General features: G+C 50.3%; 11 protein-coding genes across 11 annotated transcripts; 6 read left to right on the forward strand and 5 right to left on the reverse strand.

Annotated features, from left to right (window-relative positions):
• The first annotated feature begins 478 nt into the window (after positions 1-478).
• On the forward strand, positions 479-1,328 carry BO87DRAFT_374724 (uncharacterized protein). The gene has a single exon (XM_025622850.1). The coding sequence runs from the start codon at positions 691-693 to the stop codon at positions 1,150-1,152; it is 462 nt and encodes a 153-aa protein (XP_025481852.1). The 5' UTR covers positions 479-690; the 3' UTR covers positions 1,153-1,328.
• Positions 1,329-2,964: 1,636 nt separating this feature from the next.
• BO87DRAFT_238071 (uncharacterized protein) lies at positions 2,965-3,468 on the reverse strand. Its single transcript, XM_025618819.1, has 2 exons — positions 3,094-3,468; positions 2,965-3,030 (listed from the first exon to the last, which is right to left on the reverse strand). Exons 1-2 carry the CDS (start codon positions 3,348-3,350, stop codon positions 3,015-3,017), a joined length of 273 nt encoding a protein of 90 aa, XP_025481853.1. The 5' UTR covers positions 3,351-3,468; the 3' UTR covers positions 2,965-3,014.
• Positions 3,453-5,168, forward strand: BO87DRAFT_238032 (type III PLP-dependent enzyme). The gene is made up of 2 exons (XM_025618818.1): positions 3,453-3,863; positions 3,922-5,168. The coding sequence occupies exons 1-2, from the start codon at positions 3,554-3,556 to the stop codon at positions 4,968-4,970; spliced, it is 1,359 nt and encodes a 452-aa protein (XP_025481854.1). The 5' UTR covers positions 3,453-3,553; the 3' UTR covers positions 4,971-5,168.
• On the reverse strand, positions 5,156-6,616 carry BO87DRAFT_374726 (CobW domain protein). The gene has a single exon (XM_025622851.1). The coding sequence runs from the start codon at positions 6,510-6,512 to the stop codon at positions 5,367-5,369; it is 1,146 nt and encodes a 381-aa protein (XP_025481855.1). The 5' UTR covers positions 6,513-6,616; the 3' UTR covers positions 5,156-5,366.
• A 170-nt stretch (positions 6,617-6,786) lies between these two features.
• BO87DRAFT_405243 (serine protein kinase) lies at positions 6,787-8,289 on the forward strand (the record flags this gene model as incomplete). The annotated part of the gene is made up of 8 exons (XM_025625926.1): positions 6,787-7,091; positions 7,163-7,338; positions 7,374-7,481; positions 7,535-7,563; positions 7,601-7,751; positions 7,812-7,939; positions 7,996-8,127; positions 8,158-8,289. The coding sequence occupies exons 1-8, from the start codon at positions 6,922-6,924 to the stop codon at positions 8,287-8,289; spliced, it is 1,026 nt and encodes a 341-aa protein (XP_025481856.1). The 5' UTR covers positions 6,787-6,921.
• Positions 8,290-8,651: 362 nt separating this feature from the next.
• On the forward strand, positions 8,652-9,513 carry BO87DRAFT_414339 (uncharacterized protein). The gene is made up of 2 exons (XM_025626627.1): positions 8,652-9,246; positions 9,327-9,513. Exons 1-2 carry the CDS (start codon positions 8,970-8,972, stop codon positions 9,455-9,457), a joined length of 408 nt encoding a protein of 135 aa, XP_025481857.1. The 5' UTR covers positions 8,652-8,969; the 3' UTR covers positions 9,458-9,513.
• On the reverse strand, positions 9,424-10,473 carry BO87DRAFT_374729 (putative 2-hydroxychromene-2-carboxylate isomerase). The gene is made up of 4 exons (XM_025622852.1): positions 10,350-10,473; positions 10,187-10,286; positions 9,844-10,127; positions 9,424-9,785 (listed from the first exon to the last, which is right to left on the reverse strand). The coding sequence occupies exons 1-4, from the start codon at positions 10,422-10,424 to the stop codon at positions 9,582-9,584; spliced, it is 663 nt and encodes a 220-aa protein (XP_025481858.1). The 5' UTR covers positions 10,425-10,473; the 3' UTR covers positions 9,424-9,581.
• A 169-nt stretch (positions 10,474-10,642) lies between these two features.
• On the forward strand, positions 10,643-13,363 carry BO87DRAFT_457345 (alpha/beta hydrolase; the record flags this gene model as incomplete). The annotated part of the gene is made up of 3 exons (XM_025628793.1): positions 10,643-11,284; positions 11,341-12,100; positions 12,684-13,363. The coding sequence occupies exons 1-3, from the start codon at positions 10,859-10,861 to the stop codon at positions 13,361-13,363; spliced, it is 1,866 nt and encodes a 621-aa protein (XP_025481859.1). The 5' UTR covers positions 10,643-10,858.
• Positions 13,364-14,363: 1,000 nt separating this feature from the next.
• BO87DRAFT_303783 (protein N-lysine methyltransferase family protein) lies at positions 14,364-15,515 on the reverse strand (the record flags this gene model as incomplete). Its single annotated transcript, XM_025619259.1, has 2 exons — positions 14,364-14,967; positions 15,031-15,515. 2 exons carry the CDS (start codon positions 15,513-15,515, stop codon positions 14,364-14,366), a joined length of 1,089 nt encoding a protein of 362 aa, XP_025481860.1.
• A 225-nt stretch (positions 15,516-15,740) lies between these two features.
• On the forward strand, positions 15,741-17,630 carry BO87DRAFT_330496 (uncharacterized protein). Its single transcript, XM_025620300.1, has 2 exons — positions 15,741-17,026; positions 17,098-17,630. Exons 1-2 carry the CDS (start codon positions 15,938-15,940, stop codon positions 17,422-17,424), a joined length of 1,416 nt encoding a protein of 471 aa, XP_025481861.1. The 5' UTR covers positions 15,741-15,937; the 3' UTR covers positions 17,425-17,630.
• On the reverse strand, positions 17,534-24,404 carry BO87DRAFT_330499 (uncharacterized protein). The gene is made up of 8 exons (XM_025620301.1): positions 23,756-24,404; positions 20,924-23,682; positions 20,690-20,712; positions 19,353-19,642; positions 18,546-19,294; positions 18,270-18,484; positions 18,150-18,213; positions 17,534-18,085 (listed from the first exon to the last, which is right to left on the reverse strand). The coding sequence occupies exons 1-8, from the start codon at positions 24,127-24,129 to the stop codon at positions 17,727-17,729; spliced, it is 4,833 nt and encodes a 1,610-aa protein (XP_025481862.1). The 5' UTR covers positions 24,130-24,404; the 3' UTR covers positions 17,534-17,726.
• Positions 24,405-24,468: the final 64 nt, after the last annotated feature.

Genomic DNA, 24,468 nt, shown 5'->3' on the forward strand with positions numbered 1-24,468 from the left:
CTCTAGCATAGTATGGCCAGAACGGTCCTTTCATGTCCTGGAAGGACAATAGTTGCTGGGAATAAAGGAATTTGTATCTCACAGCAGAGGATTGCCGATATACATGGTAGTGTTTCCAGATTGCGGATCAGGTGACGCTGTCTAACTGAAACTCACTTCCTTTCATTGATAAGTGGGAGTTCTTCACCAGTCCACGATCATCGTCGTGACGACGATAGAATATCATACACTCGTATATAACATTCTCGCCCGGCCACTGTTCCTCGAATTCTTTTTCCTGCTCGGTCCAAGCATGCCGTCCCCATGCAGCAGACCCCGGTTCAAACCAAAGAAGAAGCCGCAACAAACTGAAACATTGACCGTAAGCCTACTCTTTGTTTTGACATAAGGAGAACTCCAAATGAACCTCAGCTCATATTCAATATCTCTGGCTTCACAACATATAAACAGTTGGAAACCTTCCAGCCCCCACCTCGTGTTAGCATCTTACAACCCATGAAAATATTGGCACATGTTTCAAATCCCACCGTCAAGAATAATCACATTTCTCCCTCTATACTCCTCTCCCCCACTCTCCTACTATACTCTCCGTCGACTACCTACCTATCTCCTACATCCTTCCCAACCAACTAAACAACTATACTAACAATAATCATAACCACAACCATCTTTAACTAGCCCCCTACGGAAATGTCCCTACCGTCACAACGCAAATTCAACTTGAATGCCAACAAGGCAAATCCCGCGGTGAGTGGAGGGCTTAGGCGTTCAAATGCACAGCACCACAAACACCAAGATCTGGTCCCCCTGATGTTCGACCCTACACAGGCACTGACATTTGACCAGTCGTCCAACAGCTGGAAGAGACAGGAGTTCAAGCAGGATCCTCTGAACGAGCTTACTATCCGTCCTGGTGCGGAACAATCTCGAAACAAAGACAAGGGCAAGCGTCCAGCGAATATGAATGCGTGGTCGGCCAAGTGTGGTGGTGTTTGTTCGACAACGAGGACCATGTCCTCGAAGAGTAGTACTAGCCTCAACCCTGGAAGTGTTAGTAGTAGTGGTCAGTTGGCTGTTCCAACTCGTGAGCGCGGAAAGATTGAGACGGATCCGAGCAAGGTGCGGTGGCCTTTGATTGGGGTTAGGCGTTGATTGTTTGCGTGCATGTTGGGGATGAACGGCTGGTTCCGTTCGGGTTGTTTATCTGAGATTATTTGAATCATTGGGTTGGATTGACTTGCAGCGCTTCTGGTAGCTGCTGGGAATATGAATGTATGAGTACATGAGTTATGTTGTTATGTTGTCTTTTAGTGGCTTGTTGAGGTGTGGTCTTGGAATTGGTGATTGTTCATTGTTGGGCTTTTTGTGATAGTACAGTAGTGGTAATAATGACAATGGCTCCTTCTAAAGCGTTATTTTGAGGGATATCGAACCTATTGATATCTTTGTTTTCTGCTTTTTGCAGTCATCAATTCTGGCATTTAACTCAGCAGTCGGTGATATTCAGTCAACATGTCTTGGCCCATACGATGTTAGTAGTAAGTAGTAGGCAGTGCCATACCACACGATGCCGTAAGATTGCTGGTCGTATCCCATGATCCGTGCCTCAATTGAGATATATTTAGTACACTGTAGGACGAACGGATCACTAGTAGTAGTTGGTTTGCCACTCATGACTCAATCTGGTATAAGGCTACATAGCATTGTAAGACATGAATACAATACAATTCTACTTGACAAGCAGTAGCTATTATTATCATCTGGAGAATCCAGGACGTAGCATTGATCTTGATGGGTGGTGCAAATAGGATATCCATCACGTGCCACATGACTGTAGATCAGGGACTGTCACCGCCCGAGTGGAGCGATTAGAATACTGCCGACCAACGAGCCACGGCGGTCAAGCTTTCTGAGCCAATGGACAGGCGGCTAATAAGACGGGCATCAGAAAGACGGACGGCAGCGCGTCATGCCGCACTTTCCAAGAAACAGGCTTAAGTGGCGAAACCAGGAACAGTCTGTTCCGGGCCTATACTACCCATGTACGACCTGGTATAGCCGGTTCAAATTCTAGCTCGCGGGATGGACTTGCCCGGTCCTTCTTTCTTCAGAACCGAGGGACCACTAATCTGTCTTCCTTGCCAGTCGCGCGGGAAGTACGGCGTAGCACTCATCGATCTAGATAGTACGGATGACGCATCCCGAGGGGCAGGTGCTGAGATGCAGCCGTCCTCTGGTGATAAGCAGAGGCATGTGGTTCGAGAGAGAAAGTGACTCAAATTGTCTGGTACACTAGTAAACTGTCCGTAGGTCCAGGATTCAGACGACGGATCTTCAGGGACTGATCTATTGGAAAGTTGAGGGAAAATCGGGAGGGCATCAGGCCGAATCAACGATCAAGGGGATCTGCCAGGTTCCCATGGGACAGGAGACAGGCAGCAAGATTGAGACCACGTCAACCATTACTGGCGGGAAGAGAGAAAAAGTAACCATACTGTGTGAAGGGCAGAGATCCACTCCGGGGTACGTTGAAGGTGAGGGAAATAATGATGGAAGAGCGAAGTAGAGACGGAGGTAAGATACATACTATACATACTATACATGACCATACCGAGCGGTGACGGGAGAGGGGCACGGTGATTCGGGAGATGCCGTAATCTCCCCCCCCCCCCCCCCACGAGAACCACTCTCTCATTCCTCCATTCTGTCGCTGCTTTTTCTCTCTTCGACTTCGTCTGCATCGTCCCTTTGTTGCGTTCCCCCGTGCACATCGAGCCATTGCGGTAAGTCTTCATCCATTCTCTCGTTCCTTGCTGGGTGTCCTGCAGCGCTCGGCCTTCCTCGTATTATCGACTCATCGAGATCGTTCCCATCCCCCCCGGGTGTCTGCCTGACGCCGTGCCCTTTGCCCTAACCTCCGCGTCCAAGTCGTTAAAACTCTGCACGCACCTCTCACCTCCTGCCCTTCCCCCTCCCCTCCCCCCGGACCCAGAAATTAAATCTCGCAACCCCTTTCAATTCTCGTTGGAGCTGTCATACAAACTTGCTGATCAGTGGCTGGTCGCGTCAGATTTCTTCTTATTGGGAAAAAACCTTGTTTTTTTTTTTCCCTCTCCCAATCTTTCACTCAATCTTTCCACGGCGCATTTTCTAGGCCTTTGGAATCCACCAGTTCCAAAGGCTCCAAGCTCACCACGGCTCTCGTAGCCTCGCGTTTCGTTCTTCGTCACATTGTATCTCCGAGACGTCCCCGCGACACTCTTAACAACATTCCCCCTCCTGCTGGTGTCGACTCCCGTGTTTCCGTTCGGTGCTCCTCCTTTTAACCTCCTGACGCCCACGCCGCTCATCCCCTCTTTTCTTGAGCTGCCGCATAGGACTTCTCTGAAGGTTCTTCCTCTCAAGGAGGAAGGGTCTAGGAGGCTTGGTCCAGTCAACTTCGGTTGCGAATCTTTTCGCCCTCCCTAACACGCAGTCGCGTTAAAGACACTCAACTTTTTTTTATTACTTTACTTTTTTTCAAAGACCTATTCCGTGCTCCGTCGCAGCGCGCATGGTTATGGCACCGACTGCTTGTGTACCTGCTGAAGTATGCACTCCTAAATACTACCAGGAGAAACAAGACCATAATCTCAATTGGGATCATGGTCAATTCAGCAATCATGGAGGGGACGACATATCGCAATCCAGGTTGGCTGCCAAGGAACTAGTCTTGGACATCCTGAAGAAGCGCGCAGCCGAGGTCAATGTGGACAGCTGCGCGCCGGGAGAGGAGGACGCGTTTTACGTGGCAGATATGGGGGAGATCTACCGCCAGCATCTGCGCTGGAAAATGAACTTGAGCCGTGTTCGGCCTTTCTACGGTAAGGACTGGATCCTCAATTGAGGATTTTGTGACAGCGGCTAACATTGAGTCAATAGCGGTCAAGTGCAACCCGGACCCAGAGATCCTTCGCCTCATGGCTAAACTCGGAAACGGTTTTGATTGTGCGTCCAAGGCGGAGATCGACATGGCCCTCGACACCGGCATCGACCCGAGCCGCATCATCTACGCGCAGCCCTGCAAGACCAAGTCCTATCTGCGCTACGCGGCCCAGGTGGGCGTCAAGCAGATGACCTTCGACAACGCCGATGAGCTGTACAAGATCAAGGCCAACTACCCGGACGCTGAGCTTTATCTGCGCATCCTCACGGATGATTCGAACAGTTTGTGCCAATTCAGCATGAAATTCGGAGCTTCCCTGGACGTTGCTCGCCAGCTCCTCGAATTGGCGCACCAGCTCGAGCTCAAGGTTGTCGGCGTGAGCTTTCACGTCGGATCGGGCGCTGAGGATCCCAAGGCTTTCCTGAAGGCCGTGCAGGACGCGCGCCTCGTGTTCGACCAAGCCGCAGAGATTGGCCATGAACTGCACACTTTGGATGTCGGCGGAGGTTTCTCCCAGGACACGTTCGAGAAATTCGCCGGCGTTCTGAGCGAGGCGTTGGACGCCTACTTTCCGCCCAGCATCCGGGTCATTGCCGAACCGGGTCGCTACTACGTTGCCAATGCGTTCACTCTGGCAGCCAACATCATCGCTCGCCGTGAGGTGCGCGACCCGGAGGACCCGACCAACGACGCCTATATGCTGTATCTCAACGACGGGGTGTATGGAAATTTTTCCAACATCATTTTTGACCACCAGCACCCCGTGGCTCAGGTCCTGACCTGCGCATCGGCCGCGAACTCCCCTTATGCTGCGACTTCGGGGGGTGTCACGTACTCCATCTGGGGGCCGACCTGTGACGGCATTGACGTTATCTCCAAGCGCATTGAGCTGCCAGCTCTGCTGGAAGTTGGAGATTGGCTTTACTTCGAGGAGATGGGAGCCTACACCAAGTGTAGCGCGACCCGCTTCAACGGCTTTTCGGACAACCACGAGGTGATTTACATCTCCAGCGAAGCCGGGGCTTCTGCGCTCCTCGAGTACTAGATTTACTATTGTTTGATATCTTTTTTGGCTTCTGTGTTTGGTACCTATATGTTGCTCTACTTAGTAGGTCGCTCGTTGACTTGCTTTGTTAATAAATGTGTTCGTGTGCTTTTAGAGTAGATTTCGGGTCGAAATACAGTGTGCAGATTACTGAAGTGTCTATATATGGCCATCTATGCCTAGACCTCTTAATGGGTTTCCCCTATCTTCATTGCAGACAGAGTCATGTCTACCTCTAGTCTATCCTGACCTCTATCACCCCACACTGTCATCATAGATTCATGTATACATAGCCCAACCCCGCAATTCCCAGGTCATCCGATGCAGAGCCAGCTCCTGCATCATGCCCAATTCTAGGTTTGGCAGAAAGCAACAACATGTCTAAAACATACCCATCTAGACCAGCCTCTCAACCACCAACTCCGCCCCCTCACTAGTACTTCCCTCCGCGACCTGAACCAGACCACCCGCCTCCAGCCTCTTCTTCCACTTGCCCGACTCATACCGGGCCAGGATGAAGGTAATTCTAGCCGCCACCGCAGGATCGGCCGTCTCGGCCACCACATCAGACGGCGTGAACGTCCAGCGCCCAAAGGCCCAGTTCAGGATATAGTGTCTTGCTGCCGGGCCATCCACATCCACAGCCACCGATTGGCCCGCCTTCTGCTGCTCTTCCTCTTCCTCCGACGCAGCCGGCGGCGCAGCAGTCGAGGACCGCATGACGCCCTTGATCCGATACACCTCTTCCTTGTTCGCCGCGCGCAACAGCTTCTCCACCAATGCCTTGGTATCTACCACAGCCCCATCCTCCTTCGCCTTCAACGTAACCGACAGCACCTCCACCTCGGACTGATGTCCATGCTCATGCTTATGCCCCTCCCCATCTCCATGGCTATGTCCATGCCCATCCACCCCATCCACCCCCTCCTCCCCAAACAACGCCCCATCAATCCCCAACAACACATCCTTATCCACCCGTCCCTTCTCACTCTTCACCCACGGCGTCTCAACCTCCAAATCACCCACCCGGTCCAAACAAATCTCAAACTTCATCTCTCCCGCCGCTTCCCACTTATTAAACACAATCAGATCCGTATACCGCGCCTGCAGCTTCGCCGTATAACTCGTATCCTCATACCCCTCCCAATTCTCCACATCAATCACGCTAATCACTCCATCCAAACTGAATGTGCCCGGGTGTTCGCGCGCAAGCCGATTAACTTCCATTGCTAGAGTTGCAGGGAAAGCGGACCCGGATGTCTCGATGACGATGCGGTCGGGCTTCACTTCGTCGAGGAGCTGGAAGAGCGCGTCGCTGAGCTGACCGACGAGGTTGCAGCAGATGCAGCCGTTGAGGAGTTCGCGAACGCCGCTGATTGAGGAGGTGGATGCGAGCTGGGAGTCGATTGCTACATCGCCGAATTCGTTTTTGAGAAGTGCGAGGCGGTAGGTTGGGGGAAGTTGCGGGATGAGGTTTAGAAGGAGGGTCGTTTTGCCGCTGCCCAGGAAGCCGGTTAGGATTGTTATGGGGATGGGGGGCATTTTGTTTTGTGTTTTCGGTATATATGAGGGTGGTGGTAGGTAGGGTATGTCTAAGTCTAGATCTATAAATAATATGTAGGGAAAAGAAAGACGGAAAGGATCATGTGGAGGTAGTAGGACTGAATGTTGAAGTTGAAGCCGGAGTAAAGATTCGGAGGGGGGTGGAGGGGCACGCTAGGACGAATCGGGTAATATATAAGATCTGGCGTGGGGTTGTAGATGCCTCAGACATCCACGTGGGAGTCTTGTTTCTACTATCTTCATTGCAGTATGGCTAAGACCTCTTATTCGGATCTGATATACTATGACGTCGATGGCACAAACTAATGATTACATCCTTCTACTCAACAACCAACAGTTCTCCGGGGGCCTGTCTATCGCTATACACACTTTCTGGGTACTATAGAGAATGCGCCGCTTCGAAAGAATCTACGATGTGGTAGAGCCTGTTGAAGAATACCGTCAAGGGGGATACCATCCTGTGCATCTTCACGATGTGTTCCACCAAAGATACGAAGTTATTGGGAAGCTAGCATATGGCCAATACTCGACGGTATGGCTTGCGAGGGACCAACTAAAGTAAGTACTACTTTACTGCAAAACGCATATGCTGATATTGGATTAGAAATGTGTTGCTAACATCTGAACAGAAATTCACAACAAGTGGTACTGAAAATACTAAAAGCAGAAGCATCCCAAGACAACAACAGGGAGCTTTCAATCCTTCTTACCCTCTCAGATCCCAATATAGATCATCCTGGAAAGAAACAAATAGTTGAACTACTCGATCATTTCTACACCAAAGGACCGAACGGAACTCACTTGTGTCTTGTTTTCCCTACGACAATATCTGACGGGCAGCATTGACGGTCAGTGGAAGTCCGCGTAAAGTCAGCTACATACGGGCTATTTCTCGTCAGCTTTTGCTGGGACTTGACTTCCTACATCAGTCAGGCATTGTACACTGTGGTTAGTCAATGTATCAGGTGGTGTATGCAGCTTTCTAAATGGGCTTAATGCAGATCTTCAACCGGCAAATATCCTGTTTTCAGTGGCTGGGGGGTACAGACATGGAGGCGTTATTACAGCCTCCTGAGTTCAGTCCCGTTAAGTGGTCAGAAGGGTTTAAAGCAGACGATAGTGCTCCTAAGTATTTGGTGCCTAGCCAAAGGCGAAGGGGTCAGTTGAATGATGCGAATTTCTCAACACTGGAGGTTAGGATTGGGGATTTGGGAGGAGGTAAGACACGCATGTCTGTATCGAATCTTGTCTGGACGGCTTCACTGAGGCTTACACTAGCTCAATATGTTCAACACTGTGATGAAAAACCAGTGACGCCTTTGGGCTTGCGCGCACCTGAGCTGATTAGACATACCCGGGATACTTCGATTGATACTACGCTGGATATCTGGGCATTAGGATGTTTGGTATGTCGACGCCAATCCCTCTCTTGAAACATACGTTCCTTCTGAAATCAGTAAAGATATTCGAACTAGCAACGAATGAGCCGCTGTTCCCTCTGGACACGTTCGGCATCACACGAGAGGAGATAGACAATGACCACGGTATTCTTATTGAGAAACGACTCGGTTCGAACAACCAGGACGGGGACTTTGTAGATTACCTACGCGAATGATTACCCGAGAACTTTGGTGCTGAGAATGCGGAGAGCCTCGCATCGTTCCTTCTCTATATGTTGCAGATAGACCCTCGCGAACGATTATCTGCAAAAGAGCTGCTTCAGACACCCTTCATGACGGACTCGGATGATTACTGAAGGATTTTTATTACTGTGCGCACTTGCAGAATACGGTATTAGTATGAAGTTAGTTTGCTGTAAGAAAGCTTTACAACATTATATTTTTTATATTATTTCCGCCATTTCTCATTTCAATAAGGGTCTGAGGCTCTATTTCCATTATTAAGATGAAGTTAAACCACCTGCCAGGGAATATATTAAAAAAACCGATGTGTTGATCTCATCGCAGTCAAAAGTATAAAACACAGTAGCTGTATTACTTACAATCCTAGCCTACCACACAACCATACTATTATCAAGCCACAAAACAAGAAAAACGACACACATCCTTCGAAACACACTATCTTTAACTCCAACCACCCTATAAGGCTGAACCATTCCTACTGCCCCTAGATTAGTAGTACCCTCCCCGAGTCCCCCCAACCAAGGCCGCCCGCCAGCACCAACCTGCCACACCCGAAAGCCCCGAGGATCCACAAGGCTGACAACGATGATATCATGATCCACCCGAACTAACTTGATGTCATCGGCCACATAAGATAAACTACTTAACTAAACCCTCCAATCAATCATTCATTCCAGCAAGATAATACCGCCTTTACTACACATAGAATCTCTCTTTCCATATATTGATTTTTATTCTAGGACATCTCCTTTCTCTACCTAATAATATACTATATACTCATAGTATCATCACAATGAAAACCATCGACGACACCGCCCGCGAAACCGCCCAAGAAATGGGCTACAAAGAGCCCGCGTCCACGACCGACAGCTCGAACGGGAACTCGATGATGACTCCCCAGAACTCACTTAATGATATGGCGCAATCGGGTGTCAAGGAGATGAAGAATATGTTTGATGGCGTGGCGTCGGCGCCGGCGCCGGGGGATTTCTTGAATAGTACGTGGGAGCATGTAAGGTCGTTGATGGGTGGGGGTGGTGGTGATGGGGAGGATAATGGGAATGGGGAGGGTATGTGATAAACATTCTATTTCATTTTTATGTGTGTTTGGTTTGCTGTTATGCTGATTGAATATCTTGGCTGGGTGTAGATGGTGTCGTTGAGCCGGCAGATGCGGATGAGATTCGGTGTATTGAGAATTTGGAGAGGGAGAAGATTATTCAGTTTTTGCAGGAGAGGCATATGAGTATGAATAATACGGGGAGGGGGAAGAAGGTATAACTGGGGAGTGCTAGATCCAGGCCGGATGGATAAAATAATATATGATATTGGGACATTCATGCATACGTGAAGCTTGCTTCTGATCAAAGTGAACTCTGTAGCTGTCAAAGCAGTAGCCTTACGCTCACAAACAAGCTTTAAGCCCCTTGTCCGACTTCATATCCAGTCCCAAGAATTCCGCAACCTGTCCTAGATGATCCACTCCCCAGAATGTGTCAGTTTCACCCTTGTCATTGGTGCACTCAAACCAGGGGATGCCAAATGCGCCTGATTTGAACGCTCGATCCGTGTTCGCTATCAAGGCTGCCTTGATGTCTCCATGCTCCATCTAACAACCGAGTTAGCAAACACACTCAACATAAGTTTATGCAATACAGGTCGCATACATCGGTCAACACCGACTGTGCCACGTCCTTTCCAAGTACCCCTTCAAGAACCGGGCCGAAGCATTCAGGCTGCGCAATGTTCGCATTACCCTCTACCCAGAACAAGTGATAGAGCGCCTCGAAGGCTGGCACAAGCTTGTCCGGGTGCTTCTGGGAAATCGCACAGAGCGCACGCTGGGTGCTCAGCGTCCGTGGCGGGAAGCCTTCGGGAACTGTCTGGACAATTGGGACGTTGAAATAGCGAGACCAGCGGTAACGCTCTTTTTCACTCCATTTATCCTTATCTAATTACATTGCTTAGAAGTTGTTATGGACATGCTTCAGTTGTTGAAGGGATACGCACTCTTGATCTTCATAGGAGCAGTATTCCCGCATGCTTGCATGATACCACCCAGGAAAATAGGAATATACGTGATGTTGCATTTGGCAAAAACGGGAGAGTTCTTCTAGACGTTAGCATATTGCGGTGATGATTTGAGCTATAGTAAGTAGATGGATATGCGCACCTTTAGAATACTGAAGGCGATATAGCCGAATGGACTGACTACGTCCAAGTAGACGTTTATACGCGGCACAGCCATGCTTTCGTAACTGATAAAGATGATGAAAGAAAGCTAAATGTGATGTGATCCAAAACCAAAGATGAAGGTATCACGCAGAGTGTCTAGATTGTCTAGTTAAGGCCGTAGACCCCCTGTTCTGGATGAGTCAGCATCGCGAGCCGAGGTGTTCGGATGTTCATCTGATGATTTCTAATCCCTGATTCCCCTCACTCTACTAAGTATACCCGGTTGGAGAAGATCAATGATGCACTTTTGTATATGCTTGAAGCTGGGACACTGATGCCATACCTTGCTCAGATATGGCCATACGTGCCTTCCCTGACAGCTCTCCTCCTGGAGGGCAGTCGCGATGCGGCCACCTGTAGTTAGGATGTTTCGGCAGATCATCCAGCTCGTAGCATTGACTCTCTGTATCTGGCTACATAGTGCTTGCTTGCATACTTACAAGATAGATGGCTATGTACAACATGCTTAGCGTCGACTCCCTTCTCAGCAGGGATCAACTCAAAGATGAAGGAAGCGCCTTTCTAGTACCCTTCTCAAATCATGACATTTCGGAAGAATCCGCCTATGAGTTTGATGCGCCTGATGCAGAGTATATCCATGACTCAGTGACTGAAAAGCGCCGCCATGCCGTATACTATCACCGGCCTCCCGTCTGGTGTCCTTCACGGCAGTCAAGAACATCGAGTTTCTCTGGAAGCACCAGCAGCTGGGGTACAAAGGAAACGTGCAGTGATCAAGCAGCTGATGATAGTGAGATGCCGGATGCACATTCCTGCATCGCTGATGGCTGTGACGCTACCGCTGCATTGGCAGATGGGGTATCTGGCACAGAAACCAACCAGTCGCAGTCTGATCAGGAGACCATTATCCTTGTGAGTGTCTGGTAGCCACCGAATAAACCGTGAGTGAATAGACTAACTGTATCAAGCATGACTGGCCCGCTCGTGACAGGCCACAGACATGGCAACAATTGGGTACCGTGAGGAAATACACTCTGTCAGATTGGCGAGCCTCCGTAAAACCTTATCCGAGCCGGGTGCTATTGCAGAGCTCCGTCTGTCACAAAGGGAAAGGCAGTCCTGCACGATTGCAAGCATACAAGGACATACGTCTAGGGTTGGATGAGGAGCAGTCCATCCACGAAGGATCCCTTGTGATTTGTGTTGATCCTGCATACACCTTGTCCGATCATGATAAACCACGCTCTGATGAGTTCGATCTGGTTAGCGGGCATATATTTGTTGTCTGCCGACTGTATTCCGATTTATGGGCTCTCTGTGCCAGTGCTTCGCCGCCTCAGCCGGAGAAGGTCTCCGGTGAGTCAATATCAACTGAGCCTATGCGACTAGCATTCTTGCCACTGTGTGCAGTGACGCTAGCCGCAAATTTTAGCGCATTCAATCAGAGATGCATCAATTATGCTCATGATAAGTCAGACGAGCCTAGGTATCCTGGAAATGGGCTCCCGGTTATGCCTCCTCCACGGACTTCTAGCCTCAGCGATGGCAAGCAGATCTCCCGCGGAAACAGACGCCACATCGCCTTTCCAGAGGTGGTCTACGATACTTTCAACCGCGTCCCTTTCGAACGTCGCGATTCAGATTTTGTCCCAGCAGACTCTTCTCTGGAGAATGTGCTTTCTAACCTGACCGACCGAGGAAGTCGTCGACTCCAGCGTTTAGGCAACCGTATGTCAATCCGGAAGCTCTGGAGCGAATCTAAAAGGCCTGCTCTGGGAAACACTGAGAATCAATTGTCCTCTTCATCTGGTTACCTTGGGGGACCGACAGAGTTGGGTGCATTACAGCATCATTCAGGCCTGCAGCGGCGCGGTTCTTTGAGAAGCCAGAGGCTGAGGAGTTTCATCCGGGATGCCCGATAATAGGAGACAAGATCCTTCGTTGATTTGTCTGAGTCATGCTTTATCAGCGCCTATTTGATCGCCCATCGCCCTTCCTGTCAAGGTAAAAAAATGTAGTAGTAACTCGAAAATAATGTTGTTACTCCGTATTGGCCGATTAGATGCGGGGATTCCTGCAATATAAGCTAGGCGCTTTCCTGTTGCATACCGGTAGTAGTTGAAATCGAGAGCTAGTGCTCTGATCATCCTTGATCATGTGTGTTATTCTGTTGGGCTCGAGCCTTCTTGCAATGATTGCTCACTTCAGTAGCGTAACTGAAGTAGCGAAAGAATATATAAACGCAACAAGAAGCTTCTGGTGTTCATCAACCCGAGACACCCATTATCCCCAACTATACCATCCATCCGAGCGAACCTCTACACCACCTTCGCCCTCACCACTCTTCTCATCCGTATTCTCGGCACCCTCATCTACTACCTCCCCCGCTTCACGCGGCCCCATGAAGCATGGACCTACCGCCAAGTCATCGGGGTAAGGCTCTACTCCCTAGGGTTGAACTTCCTAACAGCAATTGAATACCGCGCCCCCAAAATCCTTACCCCAGGCCGTGAAGGCAACCGCTTCATAATCATCAGCCCACCAGACACCGCCATGTCCAACCAACTAGCACTCCATTACTCCCGCAGCAGCATCCTCACCAGCGTCCCATCCATCCGTCCCGTCCCTATCGGCGCAGTATGGCACCCTGCCCTCCCCTCTTCCAAACCAGCTCGAGTAGTCCTTCACTTCCACGGCGGCGCGTACGTCGTCGGCGGTGTCCGCCTCAACATAAAGGGCGGGAGCCCTAGTATACCCAGCGATGTGATGAAATCTCACGTCATGCTGCCGCAGTATCGCCTCTCCATGGAAGAAAATGCCTCGTTTCCTGCTGCCCTGAAAGATGGGATCACGGCTTACGTGTACTTTCTCGAGAATCTGGGTTTAGAGCCTCAGAATATAATCCTGTCCGGTGATTTGGCGGGCGGGAATCTTGTCCTCTCCATGATTAGATATTTGGTCGAGGAGAAGGAAGAAGGGACGGAGGCATGACCATTGCCTGCGGCTGCGTTGTTATGGGGTCCGTGGTTGGATTTAACAGAGAATGGGGCGCGGAGGGTTGATCAGCATCCGCGCCGATGGGGTTATAATCTTTTTGGGATTTGCTGGAGTGGGGTATATCAGGCGGGTAACGCCTATGGGTTGGAAGAGGGGACATCGTTTTCTGAGTCCCCTTGGGAATGGGTTTAGGACTTTGGAAATGCCGGATTTCCTGCAGGCGGGTACGGAGTAGGTTTTCTATATGAAGATCAGGTGGCGTTTGTGGAGGAGATGAGGGCGTTGCGGAATGATATTGAGTTTTGTGAGGTGAATGATGCACCGCATGATATTTTTATGGCAGGGAATGTGGTGAGATTCGAGAAGGAGGCGGAGGAGGCAATGGAGAGGGCCAGGACGTATGTGGACATGAGAGTGGGCTGGTTTGGTTGTTTCGATGCTGTAGAGATGGTATGTACATGAATTTGTGCTTTGGGTTATTTCCCGGGCTGAAACTGGCTATTGGATGCCGCCGAACGGTGATCTATGGGTATCTCGGGTTGGTCCATACTCATATGTTCACGGATCCTTGGCTATGATTGCTGCGGCCAGCTTCCGGAGATATAACTCCAAAATAGCCTGAGAGCCTGGGCTGTGAACTTTCAAAACCTCTGCATGTGGAGAGCTAGATCCCACTTAATGTGGTATTGCTAGGCCTTCAAGGGACAGGTGTAAGAACTGCAACCCTACCCGACCAACCATGGTACCTTAGCCCTCTGCACCAGAGCAGTACAGTCGAAGAGAAAAGATTCCGAGAAGTTGGAGGTTGGGAAAGAACATGATGAACCAAGCTGCGCTTAGTTAGCGCTGCCAGGCCCGGAAGGAGCCATGCAGCTGTGGTCTGTTTCCATTGCAACAAATGCTAACCTTGACTTTGGGGGAATGGTGCCGCCACTGGCTGGTCAAAACCTATGTAGTTCTCGCTCAACATCAAGCTACCCAATCTGTCCAGCTATTATATTGATGAAACATTCCTGTCTCTGCCGTAACAACGCAATTCAATCTCGTCAAATTGACCATGTTGCGATGGGAGTTGCCTCCGATCTAGGTGCAAATTGTGGAGCCCAGCAGACTGCATCAGTTCGAAGAAGATAGACTCGCTTTCATGACGTCTCTTCAATGCCACCAAAATGACAACCTCAGGCGACATTTGCACTAACCGGCTTAGTACTGAAACCAGCGCGGGCAAGCTGTCTGCATTATAGGTACAGTCCGACACTAGAACAAGATCTATCGAGCCACCGCACAAGTCACTCGGGAGTTCCTCATCCCAGTCAAGGGTGCGGAACTCGAGCTCAGAGGAATCGGCCGGTTTCGCAACAGCTATGTTCTGTGTCACAATTTCCTCCACCTCGGGCAGATCAGTAAGTACTACAGAACACTGAGGGAGAAGCTCTGCAAGAGCAATCCCTACAACGCCACACCCTGATCCTAGTTCGAGAACATGGAGAGGAGAGTTGCGTTCGCCGCGAAGAAGACCCTGCAACAATGGCACAGAGACTGCAGGGTCTCCAGTCACTATCTGCTGAAGGTATACGACCGAAGCCACCGCCGCATCCCTAAGAATATGTAAGCCACGTACAAGGAAGAATATAGCCTCATTTGAAATGAGGATGCCTCACCAGATATGCCGAGCTATGCTGTTCCCAGTCTCTTCCCAAATCCTCAAGCCTAGGCGATCCTTAGGTCCAAAGCGTCTCTCAACAAGCTTCTCTGCTACCGAGGACGGCGACCCACCAAAAGGTGCGCTCCAGGCTGACATGACTAAAGGAAGACTGGAATTGCCCAGCAAGCGATCTGGTGAGGGAGACCGCTTCTGCGGACTTGTGGCCGTCACGCCTAGAACGATTGTCTGCCGAGAAATATTGGCAGAAAAGGGCCCGAGCATTATTGGAAGCTCGCGCCTTCCAGCCTTCCAGCTCAATGGTTCCTGATACAGAATTTTACCAGAGTCATTGAGACTCAGTGTTACAAGCAAATTCACATCTTGTGCAAGAAAATCGTCTCCCAGGTCTGTAGTGATGCAAATTAGAGCGGAGACGGATATAGACCCGGGTTTCTGTTTCTGAAACCTCGGGGTCTTGAGGAAACGAATATAGTAAACCATGCTAAAGATGAGCAATTACTAGGCGATAACCCGGCGCCAGAAGTGAGCTTAGTATACTAGACCATGCGATTGGCAGAAGAAGCAGTGTATGGACAGTACTTGGAAACAGCTAATTCTGGCACGGGGCACGTGCGGGCTGACTAAGGGCGGGCCGATGACATCGACCATCCAAGAGGAATGTTGCTTCCTGAGGCTCCCTCTCGGGGAATCTCCCCTCGTTATTATCTCCACCTCTCCAATGCTGCTGTTATCGTATACCGACTCCCTTTTCTGCAGGAATATATCTCCCGATTCACTCCGAAGTCCCCATTTAAAGCACAGATATCCCATGGGGATACTTGATTTCACTCTAAAGTGAACCCATCGCTCCTGCGGCCGCGGCGTGGCTCTGGGCCAACGTCGCATCCCTACCGTCAGCCGGCATGATGCGATCGAGAGACCCTCGGGTCCGCCAGACAATCAACCAAATCCATCATAACCTCGAGTCTGCAAACGAGAGCGCTCAGGAGGGCTTATATACTTTTTCCCATAATTACGTGGTACCATGTTTTGCAGCGATTGGGAGCTGTATCTACTCATGCACTGCGCCTTGTCTCCCTAGCCGCGAAGACCAGCTTCGACGCCGCCGACGCGGCCGCGCAGAGGCTAATTTCGACTTCTACGATGACTGGGATAATGAGGATCCAAACGATGGTCTGCTAGGATGGGGTACTGACGAACTGGATCGTTTACTGGCTGGAAGCGGCTTGGCTCGGGGGAGTTCAGAACAGCCTCGAAGGCAGCGGAAAATGAGCTATGGTGCTCGGCGCACAAGGCGAAAGAGCACTGCTATAATGTCTGACGACCGTAATGACCCGACTGTTATCCCGAGTTCCTCCTTCCTGGGGTTTCTAGAGCGCTTTCCATGGAGATTTGGCGCCCGAGGGCTGAAATATCGGCCGTCAGCGGCAGATCTTCAAGAACATCCCGTGGGTTTGCGACGGCATGAACTTGAAGATGAGCCTCTCATAGAAGAAACCGAGGAAAGCGAGGGTCCAGCCACCTCAAGATTGAATGGGAGATATCGGAGTTCAACACAATCATCGCGTGACACGGCCAATTCCTTGAGCTCGCGGGGTGACCTGATTCCCAGCGACGAGGAAGAAGACGCAGTGCCACTAGATGATGAGTTCGCTCTAGCTCTGGCCAGTCGTCGCGGTACTGGACTCGATTCAATTGATCTAATAGGAGATAAGCCTGCAAGTATGAGGTCGGTGTCTGGGACGTTTAGTTTAAGAACAACCGCCTCTTCCAAGGAGGAGAGAAAGAAAAAGAAAAAGAGGAGCAGCCGTCTGCGGTCTCCGGAGGGGTCGTATGTAGAGGTCACTCGCCAAGCCAGCACCCCTACGTTAGCCGATCTTAAAAAAGAAGAAGAGCAAGCAGCGCGTGAAGAAGAATCAGAAATTGAGCGAAGACGGCTTGCTGCGCAGCAGCTGGCTTCAACACGAGGCCTAAACCAAGCAAAAGACGAGGTAGGTAGCTCATATAATAATCGGTTTCATGCCAGAGTTATAGAAGATGGGCTAACAAAACAATCATGTAGGCTTCGCAAAATTCACCATCTCCACAACCTCACACATCTTCGTCGGACGCCGCCCATCACGAGTCCGCTAATAATCATTTAGACTCAACTGTAGAACACACACTTCCTCATAGTCAGGATGCACAAATTCAGCACTCGCTGAATCCGGGCTCCCCCGGAAACGACTCACAAACCGAACCATTTCCCCCATTTCCATCTACACCGGAATTTCGCGATGCTAGTCCTGCATCGCCCCCGGGTCATTTCCACGACCAAAGCAATGCCTCGAATCTATCTGATCAGGAAGATACAGCAGATGCTTCGAGGGATGATGCCTCTATTGATTGAATAAAGGGCGCCCGGTTGCTATGCGTGGAGGAAGCACGGCTAATCGCTAATCCAGGTTTGCAGGCCAAACCTAACCATCTAAATTCCTATTTCCTTCAGCGATCTCCTTCATATATGAGGACGCAGCCGTCTTATGCTTCTTATGGCAACCTCTGAACTGTACATTAACATGATGATTCACGAAACTCGAATATATCCCGTATCTGGAAGATGTGACAATTCTTGCGTCTTCGTCTCACAACCACACTAGTAAACTCTTCCCCCGGTACTTCCCTTTAGCTATGCCACCTAACAGCACAGCATCAATTATATCCGATACCACCCCCACCCAGAGCATCCGCACCTCCCTGCGCCAAAGCAGTATACTCCAATCGCGCCGACAACCCACCCTGATTCTCATCTGTTCTTGGCATCTCCCCAAGGGAAGGAATACTCTCATACAGCCACGGCGGATTTGCCAGAGACAAAATCTCCTGATCAAAGATCGCCCAAGAATAATCCTCTTCCGGAGCGAGGAACGCAAAATCGGGTCCCATTTCAGGCGGTGTATGCATGCTCTGTAGGCCCGACTCGAGTCGATCAGCCAGTATGCTATGGATGCTTGGCACAGATGAATGGTTCCTCTTCAGACTGTCGATGTGCTTTTCAATTAGCTGAAGGTCTGTACAGATGTAGGTCAGCAATGGATGTGGTTCACCATGCGATGAGTCAAGTATCACTCTTACCGTCTTGGTGTAGTACGCCGTCTTCGATCCCTCGGAGTAGTAGCATGGCTGCGAATGTTACCATCTAAGGAAGTCAGCTATGGTGGGTATTAGAGTATGGTGGTTTAGTAGAAGACTTACTATCAGATCCCAGTTGGACCATATACTAGCGTCGTCTAGACGAAGCCGCAGAACTGCCCGCGCTGAGACTAGTAATTCGTGTCTTTCGGCTGGTGCGATATCCGTAGAACCTAGATCGAATCCTCTGGCCGGATGATATATGGATAGGACGTATAGTTTGTGTAGATGGTATTGTAGGAGGATGAGTATGCCTTGGCGATCAGAAGGGGATGGCTCTGGAAGTGACATTCGCGTCAGCATACTCTCCCTTAAAACCGGGCCACTAAGAGATCTCACGAGATGCAGCATTATATCGAACTAGCCAGTCGTCCAATTTCCGGGCCCAAAGGCGGATAACCCGTGCATCTTCATCGGTGAAGGGTGTCCGGATCGGTGAGAGGACCTCACGCTCTTTTGCGCTTACAAAAGACCATATAGTGGGGAGACCTCTTCCGACAAAATGACTGAGTCCGTGATGCATCATTTGGGCGAGGCCATGGAAAGCATTTTCTTTGCGGGCGTTGAATTGGGCAAGGGTGGATAGGGGTGGTTGTTCAGGTAATAGGGGACAACACATATGCATGGAAGCGTGCTCAATATCGATTACCTGGAGACCTGAGAACAGTCCAGCCCAGTCGTGAGTCGTGTGTTCGACTTCGCGCGGTGTGTGATCGAGTAAGAGGCGATACGCGATGGCTATCCATGTGCCAGTGGTTGGCACATAAGCTTCTGAGCCCAAGCTGGCCATAATTAGACCGAGGGTGTTCTGAAAAGTCAGCGGATCGTCCTTAGTACATAAGGATTGATCAGAGTCTTCTGCGCTGTTCCCAAATATCTCCCCTGGAGGAGTGCATGGCACTGGGTTGACAAACTCGGCGATTGCGCAACACTGGGCGACAAAGTATCCTTTCGCAAACTCCGATAGATCGTTGGACGGGCCATGAAGAGCGGATATGAATAGAATTGATGCAAGTAAGAGGGGAGATGGTGATGCGAAAGCACTCTGATCCTTCAAGAAATGGAGGAGGGGTAGGTTATTAAGAAACCTTCACTGGTATTAGTCTGCTCATATTTCAAGGCACTGCTCATGAGAAGGCTGCGTACGAATACCACAGATGCTTGATAACTGGCCGTGACCAGAGAGCATCATCCTGAGCAGGCCGTGTGATCTGTTTGAGGTGTCTGACGGCCTTCCAGAGGGCGCGCAGAGACATGTTCTCAGACCCTTCATCCTGATCTGGGCCAGGACTATCTGCTGTCACGGAGCTGCTTCCTCTATTGAAGCCCAGGGCACTCTCAATCCTATTCAGACGGCCAAGAATTGCATCGATGTCTTGGTTCCTTTCTGGCGTATCTTGTTGCAGTCTCACCACGTCATGAACTGCTAATGCTGCCTAGAACCATTAAGCATCACCTATAGATATCTAGTCAACCGAATTACTAACATTAGATCTTGGTCTGAAAACGCAACTAGCCTTCGTGTGTCGGCATCGGCGGCAAGGAGGAGTCCCGTCCACGACACATTTCATCTTAGCGGCTATCAGCATGTCCAGTCAGATCATACAAGACCTAGTTACCGTTTCTAACCTTTAATCTGCGGCAGTTGACTGCATGGGACGATCAGCTCTCCTTCGCTCAAGCCGTCAAGGACCGATGCCACTTACCGCATGCTTTGGTCGGCTTTGGGCCGAGGGTGATCGCTTTTGTTCCCCTCATGATGATGAGTGTGGCATTACTGAACGTCTAGCAGGGCCAGGTGAAACCTAACCATTTGAGGTCTCTATACCCAATGTCAATGAGCATACCTTGTCAAAGGGGCTTAGAAGGAAGTACTATAGTCGAAAGCATAATTTGCCGGGTGCCACGTGAGTCCGAGCCATTCCTTTGACTATTTTAGCCTCTGATAAGAAGCGATTGAGCTTACTGGAAAATGGAGATAACAGCGAGATGTGGTCCCATTTAGTTGATCCGAGACCGGTCCATTCCTACTACTACTACTACTACTACTACTATCATGGGATTGACACAATGGCTTCTCCCCTCAAGGAATAAAATTACAGAGTACACTTTTGACCTGAGATTTCACCCCATTGCATTTAAAACGAGGGGGTACTGTAATTGCATGTTCTAATTGAATCAACCACTGCCGACTCTGTTTCCTCGTTTTTAGTCCGCCCTGCGTAGGCTGAAAAGGATCAGGGCGGGTCTGAAAAACGGGAATATAGAAGTGTACCACGGTAGTAGACCTTCGCCTACTGCGGGTTCACATTCCTGTTGATCTTGCGCTTGCTCCTTGGATAGGAGGACTGGCCATCTACCGGTCATAGTGCATAGACTGGAGATAGAGCTCGTCTGTTCTTGAGAGCGCGTGCATTGGATAGGCCACAGTGTCTAGAAATTTCCAACAACCAGAATGAGTGAAGAGTGAAGGGGTATTGTACATGTAAAAATCTATATACAGGCTCTTGTCGTGCGTGAGAACATCGTGATAATAATACATGGTTATATGGTACACATGTCTGTCGAAGCAACACCGACGATTTTACTAAGGTTTCCAAGTCAGTGAAAAGCAACAACGTAGGTATCAATCGCGTTCCTAATGTGGAACGTCTGGAAGCGCGTCTAGGCGGATGCCGCGGCATCCTGCGCGTCCATAGCAGCCTGGCCATTTTCACCGGAGACTCCCATGGAAAGCTTCCTCATGTCCCAGCCGTCCGATTCAATCCAATCCTTCTTTTCGCCGAGAAGGCACACGGACCGCTGCGAGCCCTGGACCAAGAAGGACTCAGCTGCTTCATTAACATCCTTAGCCGTGACATCAAGGACCTGCTCTCTCCAGCGCTGATCCATCTCATGGGTCACGCCGCTCATGAAATATCTCGCACCCTCTTCATCAACGCTCATTGGAGCATCGAGACCCTGGAAGATGCCCAGTTTCGCCTCGTTGAGCTCCCGCTCCGACCAAGCTCGGTCCCTGGCGAAGACACCACTGTTCTGGAAGACCTTCAGGGTGTTAACAGGATTGGGATCCCGATAACTAGTGAAAGCGAACATTCCCTTCACCGGACCATTCATGGCACTCGCGCCATAGGCGCCGCCTTTCTCACGAATCTCTGGGTGGAGGTAGTTATGCGTTAGAAGCTGAGAGAGGACGCTGAGTGATGCACTGGATGAGCTGGTGAAAGGGACGGTCTGCATAGCCAAGCCTGAGTAATAGACCTTATAAGGCATGTCATAGAAAGCCTTGTGGGCACCCAAGCCGAGAGCTGAAATGCTGGGTGTAGATGTCGGTGAGCGGACTTGTGGTAAGCCCGTAAGCCACTTCTGTAGCACCGACTCATTTTGCTTGGCGCTGCTCTGCTCACATACCATCCGAACACGGAGACCAGAGGATTTAGAAATAGCAAACGACTGAATTTGGCGAAGCTTCTCAATCAATTCCGCAAGGCGTTCTGGCGAGGTCTCTGCATCTCGCAGCAGATTAGCTGTAGCTTGCAACTGGGCAAGGCCGGATTGTTGTTCTTGAACCCAGAAGCTACGTGAAAGACCTGCTGCAGCGGCATTGAGGGCATAACGATGACCTGAACCAGCCACTGCATCCAAGGCGCCGTTGGTCGTCAGTCGCAGCAGTTCCTGGATCATGGCTGGCGCACTGGGACTAGTGAAGTCGGTCTCAGTTACCAGTGTAGTCATGATCTCCAGCATCTCCGGGATGTTCTTGTCCAAGGCGAAGCCAGAGAATTGAAGACCCTCGGTGAACTTTCCAAGCTGCGTCGGGGATGATGTATGGAAGGAGGACGTGGAGATTCCACCGGTCTTCAACTTGATGATATCCTCCCACTGCTCCATTGACTTGCTGGCTGTGCCGAGACGCATTATGCAGTCATTGAACAGCGGCATTAAGAGACGGAGATCATCTGGCAAATCTTCAAACGCGTTCAACGCTTGGAAGTAGGTTAAACCGTTGGTAGGAGCCTCGCGCCAGACGACGTCTACGCCGTCAACCTTCGACTCTCGAACAGGCTTGCGCTCTTTCTCCCGAGAAATATCAGCAACACGAAGGGAAGGAAGGCATGACAAGTCTGCGTTCTGTGCCTCCTCCTGGGTCTTCAACAATTGAAGCTCTTCCTCTGTCAGCTTAGCGACCACCTTGTCCAAGGAGCCATGCTGCTCAATGAGCTGGTTGAACTTTTCCTCCTTCCGAACCATTTCTTGTTCGTCCAGCTCTTGGTTCCAAGTAGGACTGCCGACCATGGTGAAGGTCAGACAATTGTCATTCATGAGATACTTCTGCATTAGGGACTCCAGGTAGCCCCCCTTCTCATATCTGCTCTTGAACTCATCAATGACCTCATTCCAGGCGAGTTCCTTCATGGGATTGGAGCCATTGAACCATGAGGAGATGGTTTTCTCCATGACACCGATACCAAAGTTGGCAGTCTTGTGCCTTAGAGCTAGTTCCAATTGGTGAAGGAAACCGCGAACCTTCTCGTCACTGAAGCCCGTGGCGAGACACTCCTGGAAGACCTGTTGAATGGCACCTTTGACTTTAGGTGCTTCTTCTGCACTCACACCGGTAACACCAGCTGAGAACACTGGCACACGACCTGAAGCGTCAAGGCCCGTATTAGGCGTGAATGAAGACCCCAAGCCACTTTCGATCAAAGCTCGATACAAAGGCGATCCATAACCGTCAAGGAGCAGCGAGGAAAGAATACCGGCCGAAAACGTCTCGACAACGTCAGCAGCATCCCCCATATACCATGAAGTCGACGTTTTGTGCTGTTTGTCTTCGCTGGCGAATGTGTCGATCGGCCCCGAAACAGTCACGGTCTGAGGACCCTGAGAAAGATCGATCGGTAGCTTAACAGCGGCGTCAGCCTCTCCCTTTTGAAAGCCATCCAGCACGCCCCCGATTTGTTGGAGATGAGCGCTCAGTGGCATATCACCATAGGTGAAAATCTTGGCATTGCTGGGGTGGTAGTTGCGCTTCGAAAATTCGACCAATTGTTTGTGGGTCAAATCGGTGATGTACTGAGGGTCTCCTCCAGAGTTGTTGAGCGCGGGAATGATGTTCTCCTTGTATTTGATATAGTAGAGGTAATTGGCGTCCGAAATTTGGCCCTTCATCTCGTTGTAGACGACACCTTTGAAGAGGATATCCTCTGGCTTCTGCTCCGCCTGTGATTGTTCTCCGCGGGCCAATATGGCGCGAGGATCTTCCGGACCTAGCCGCCATCCTTCCTGTCTAAAATCTTCTTCCTTCAACAATGGATGGAAAGTGGCGTCAAGATAGACCGAGAGGAGATTCTGGAAGTCTTGCGGGTTTGTCGTGGCGAAAGGGTAGGTAGTATGGTCAGCGGAGGTGAAGGCGTTCATAAAGTTTGAAAGAGACCGAGGTAGCATCTTGAAAAAGGGGTCGCGGATGGGATATCTAGGTAGAAAGTTCCTGGTTAGTCCTCGGGCCCAGTGTGTCACGCATTCTACGTATGTTAAGGGACACTCACTTTTCACTTCCGCAAAGTGTAGTATGCTCCAAAATATGCGGCACGCCAGTAGCATCTGGAGGATTTGTCTTGAACCCGATACCGAAGACATTGTTCTTGTCTTCTCTAGCCACGTGGATGTAGTCGGCATCGGTTTTGTCGTGCTTCAAGCGGATTGCTGTAAGGTGCAGTTCTGGAACGTGCTTCTTCTCCTGAACAGTAAACCCATGGATTTCCTCACCGATCTCCGGAAAGTTCTCAAGGCTTGTGACAGTCGAAGCGGATCTTCTTATCTGGCTCCAGCGGAGTAGAGCGCTATCCGATCTCAGTAAACGTCCGGGTTTCTGCAAGGCCGGAGCCGACCTCCGGCCTGCCCTTAACGATGAACGCAACATAGCGTTACTATGAAGATGGTAGCCAAGCCCAGAAACAGCAAAAGACTGACGGTCACCGGCTTGACTCTCACGGCGTGACGTACTTTAGCGAGTCCGCTGCCGGGGATTAGGGTACCAAAGGTGGTCGGAAATGGCGGTCCCGAGCGGACCGGGGTTAAGCGCAAAAGACTAGGATACGCAACCAATTGGCCACACCGAGCACGATATCAGATAGATAAAGCGAGTGATGTGCCGTGGAAGCATTCGAGGATGGAATGCAAAAGTGGATGGAGAAGGGAGAAAAAAAGAAAGGAAGGCAAAGCGACAGATCGGGCCTGCTATTCGGAAGGCGGACCGTGA

The sequence above is a fragment of the Aspergillus neoniger genome (genome assembly GCF_003184625.1).
Source record: "Aspergillus neoniger CBS 115656 unplaced genomic scaffold BO87scaffold_9, whole genome shotgun sequence".
In the NCBI taxonomy this organism is placed as follows: Eukaryota; Fungi; Ascomycota; class Eurotiomycetes; order Eurotiales; family Aspergillaceae; genus Aspergillus; species Aspergillus neoniger.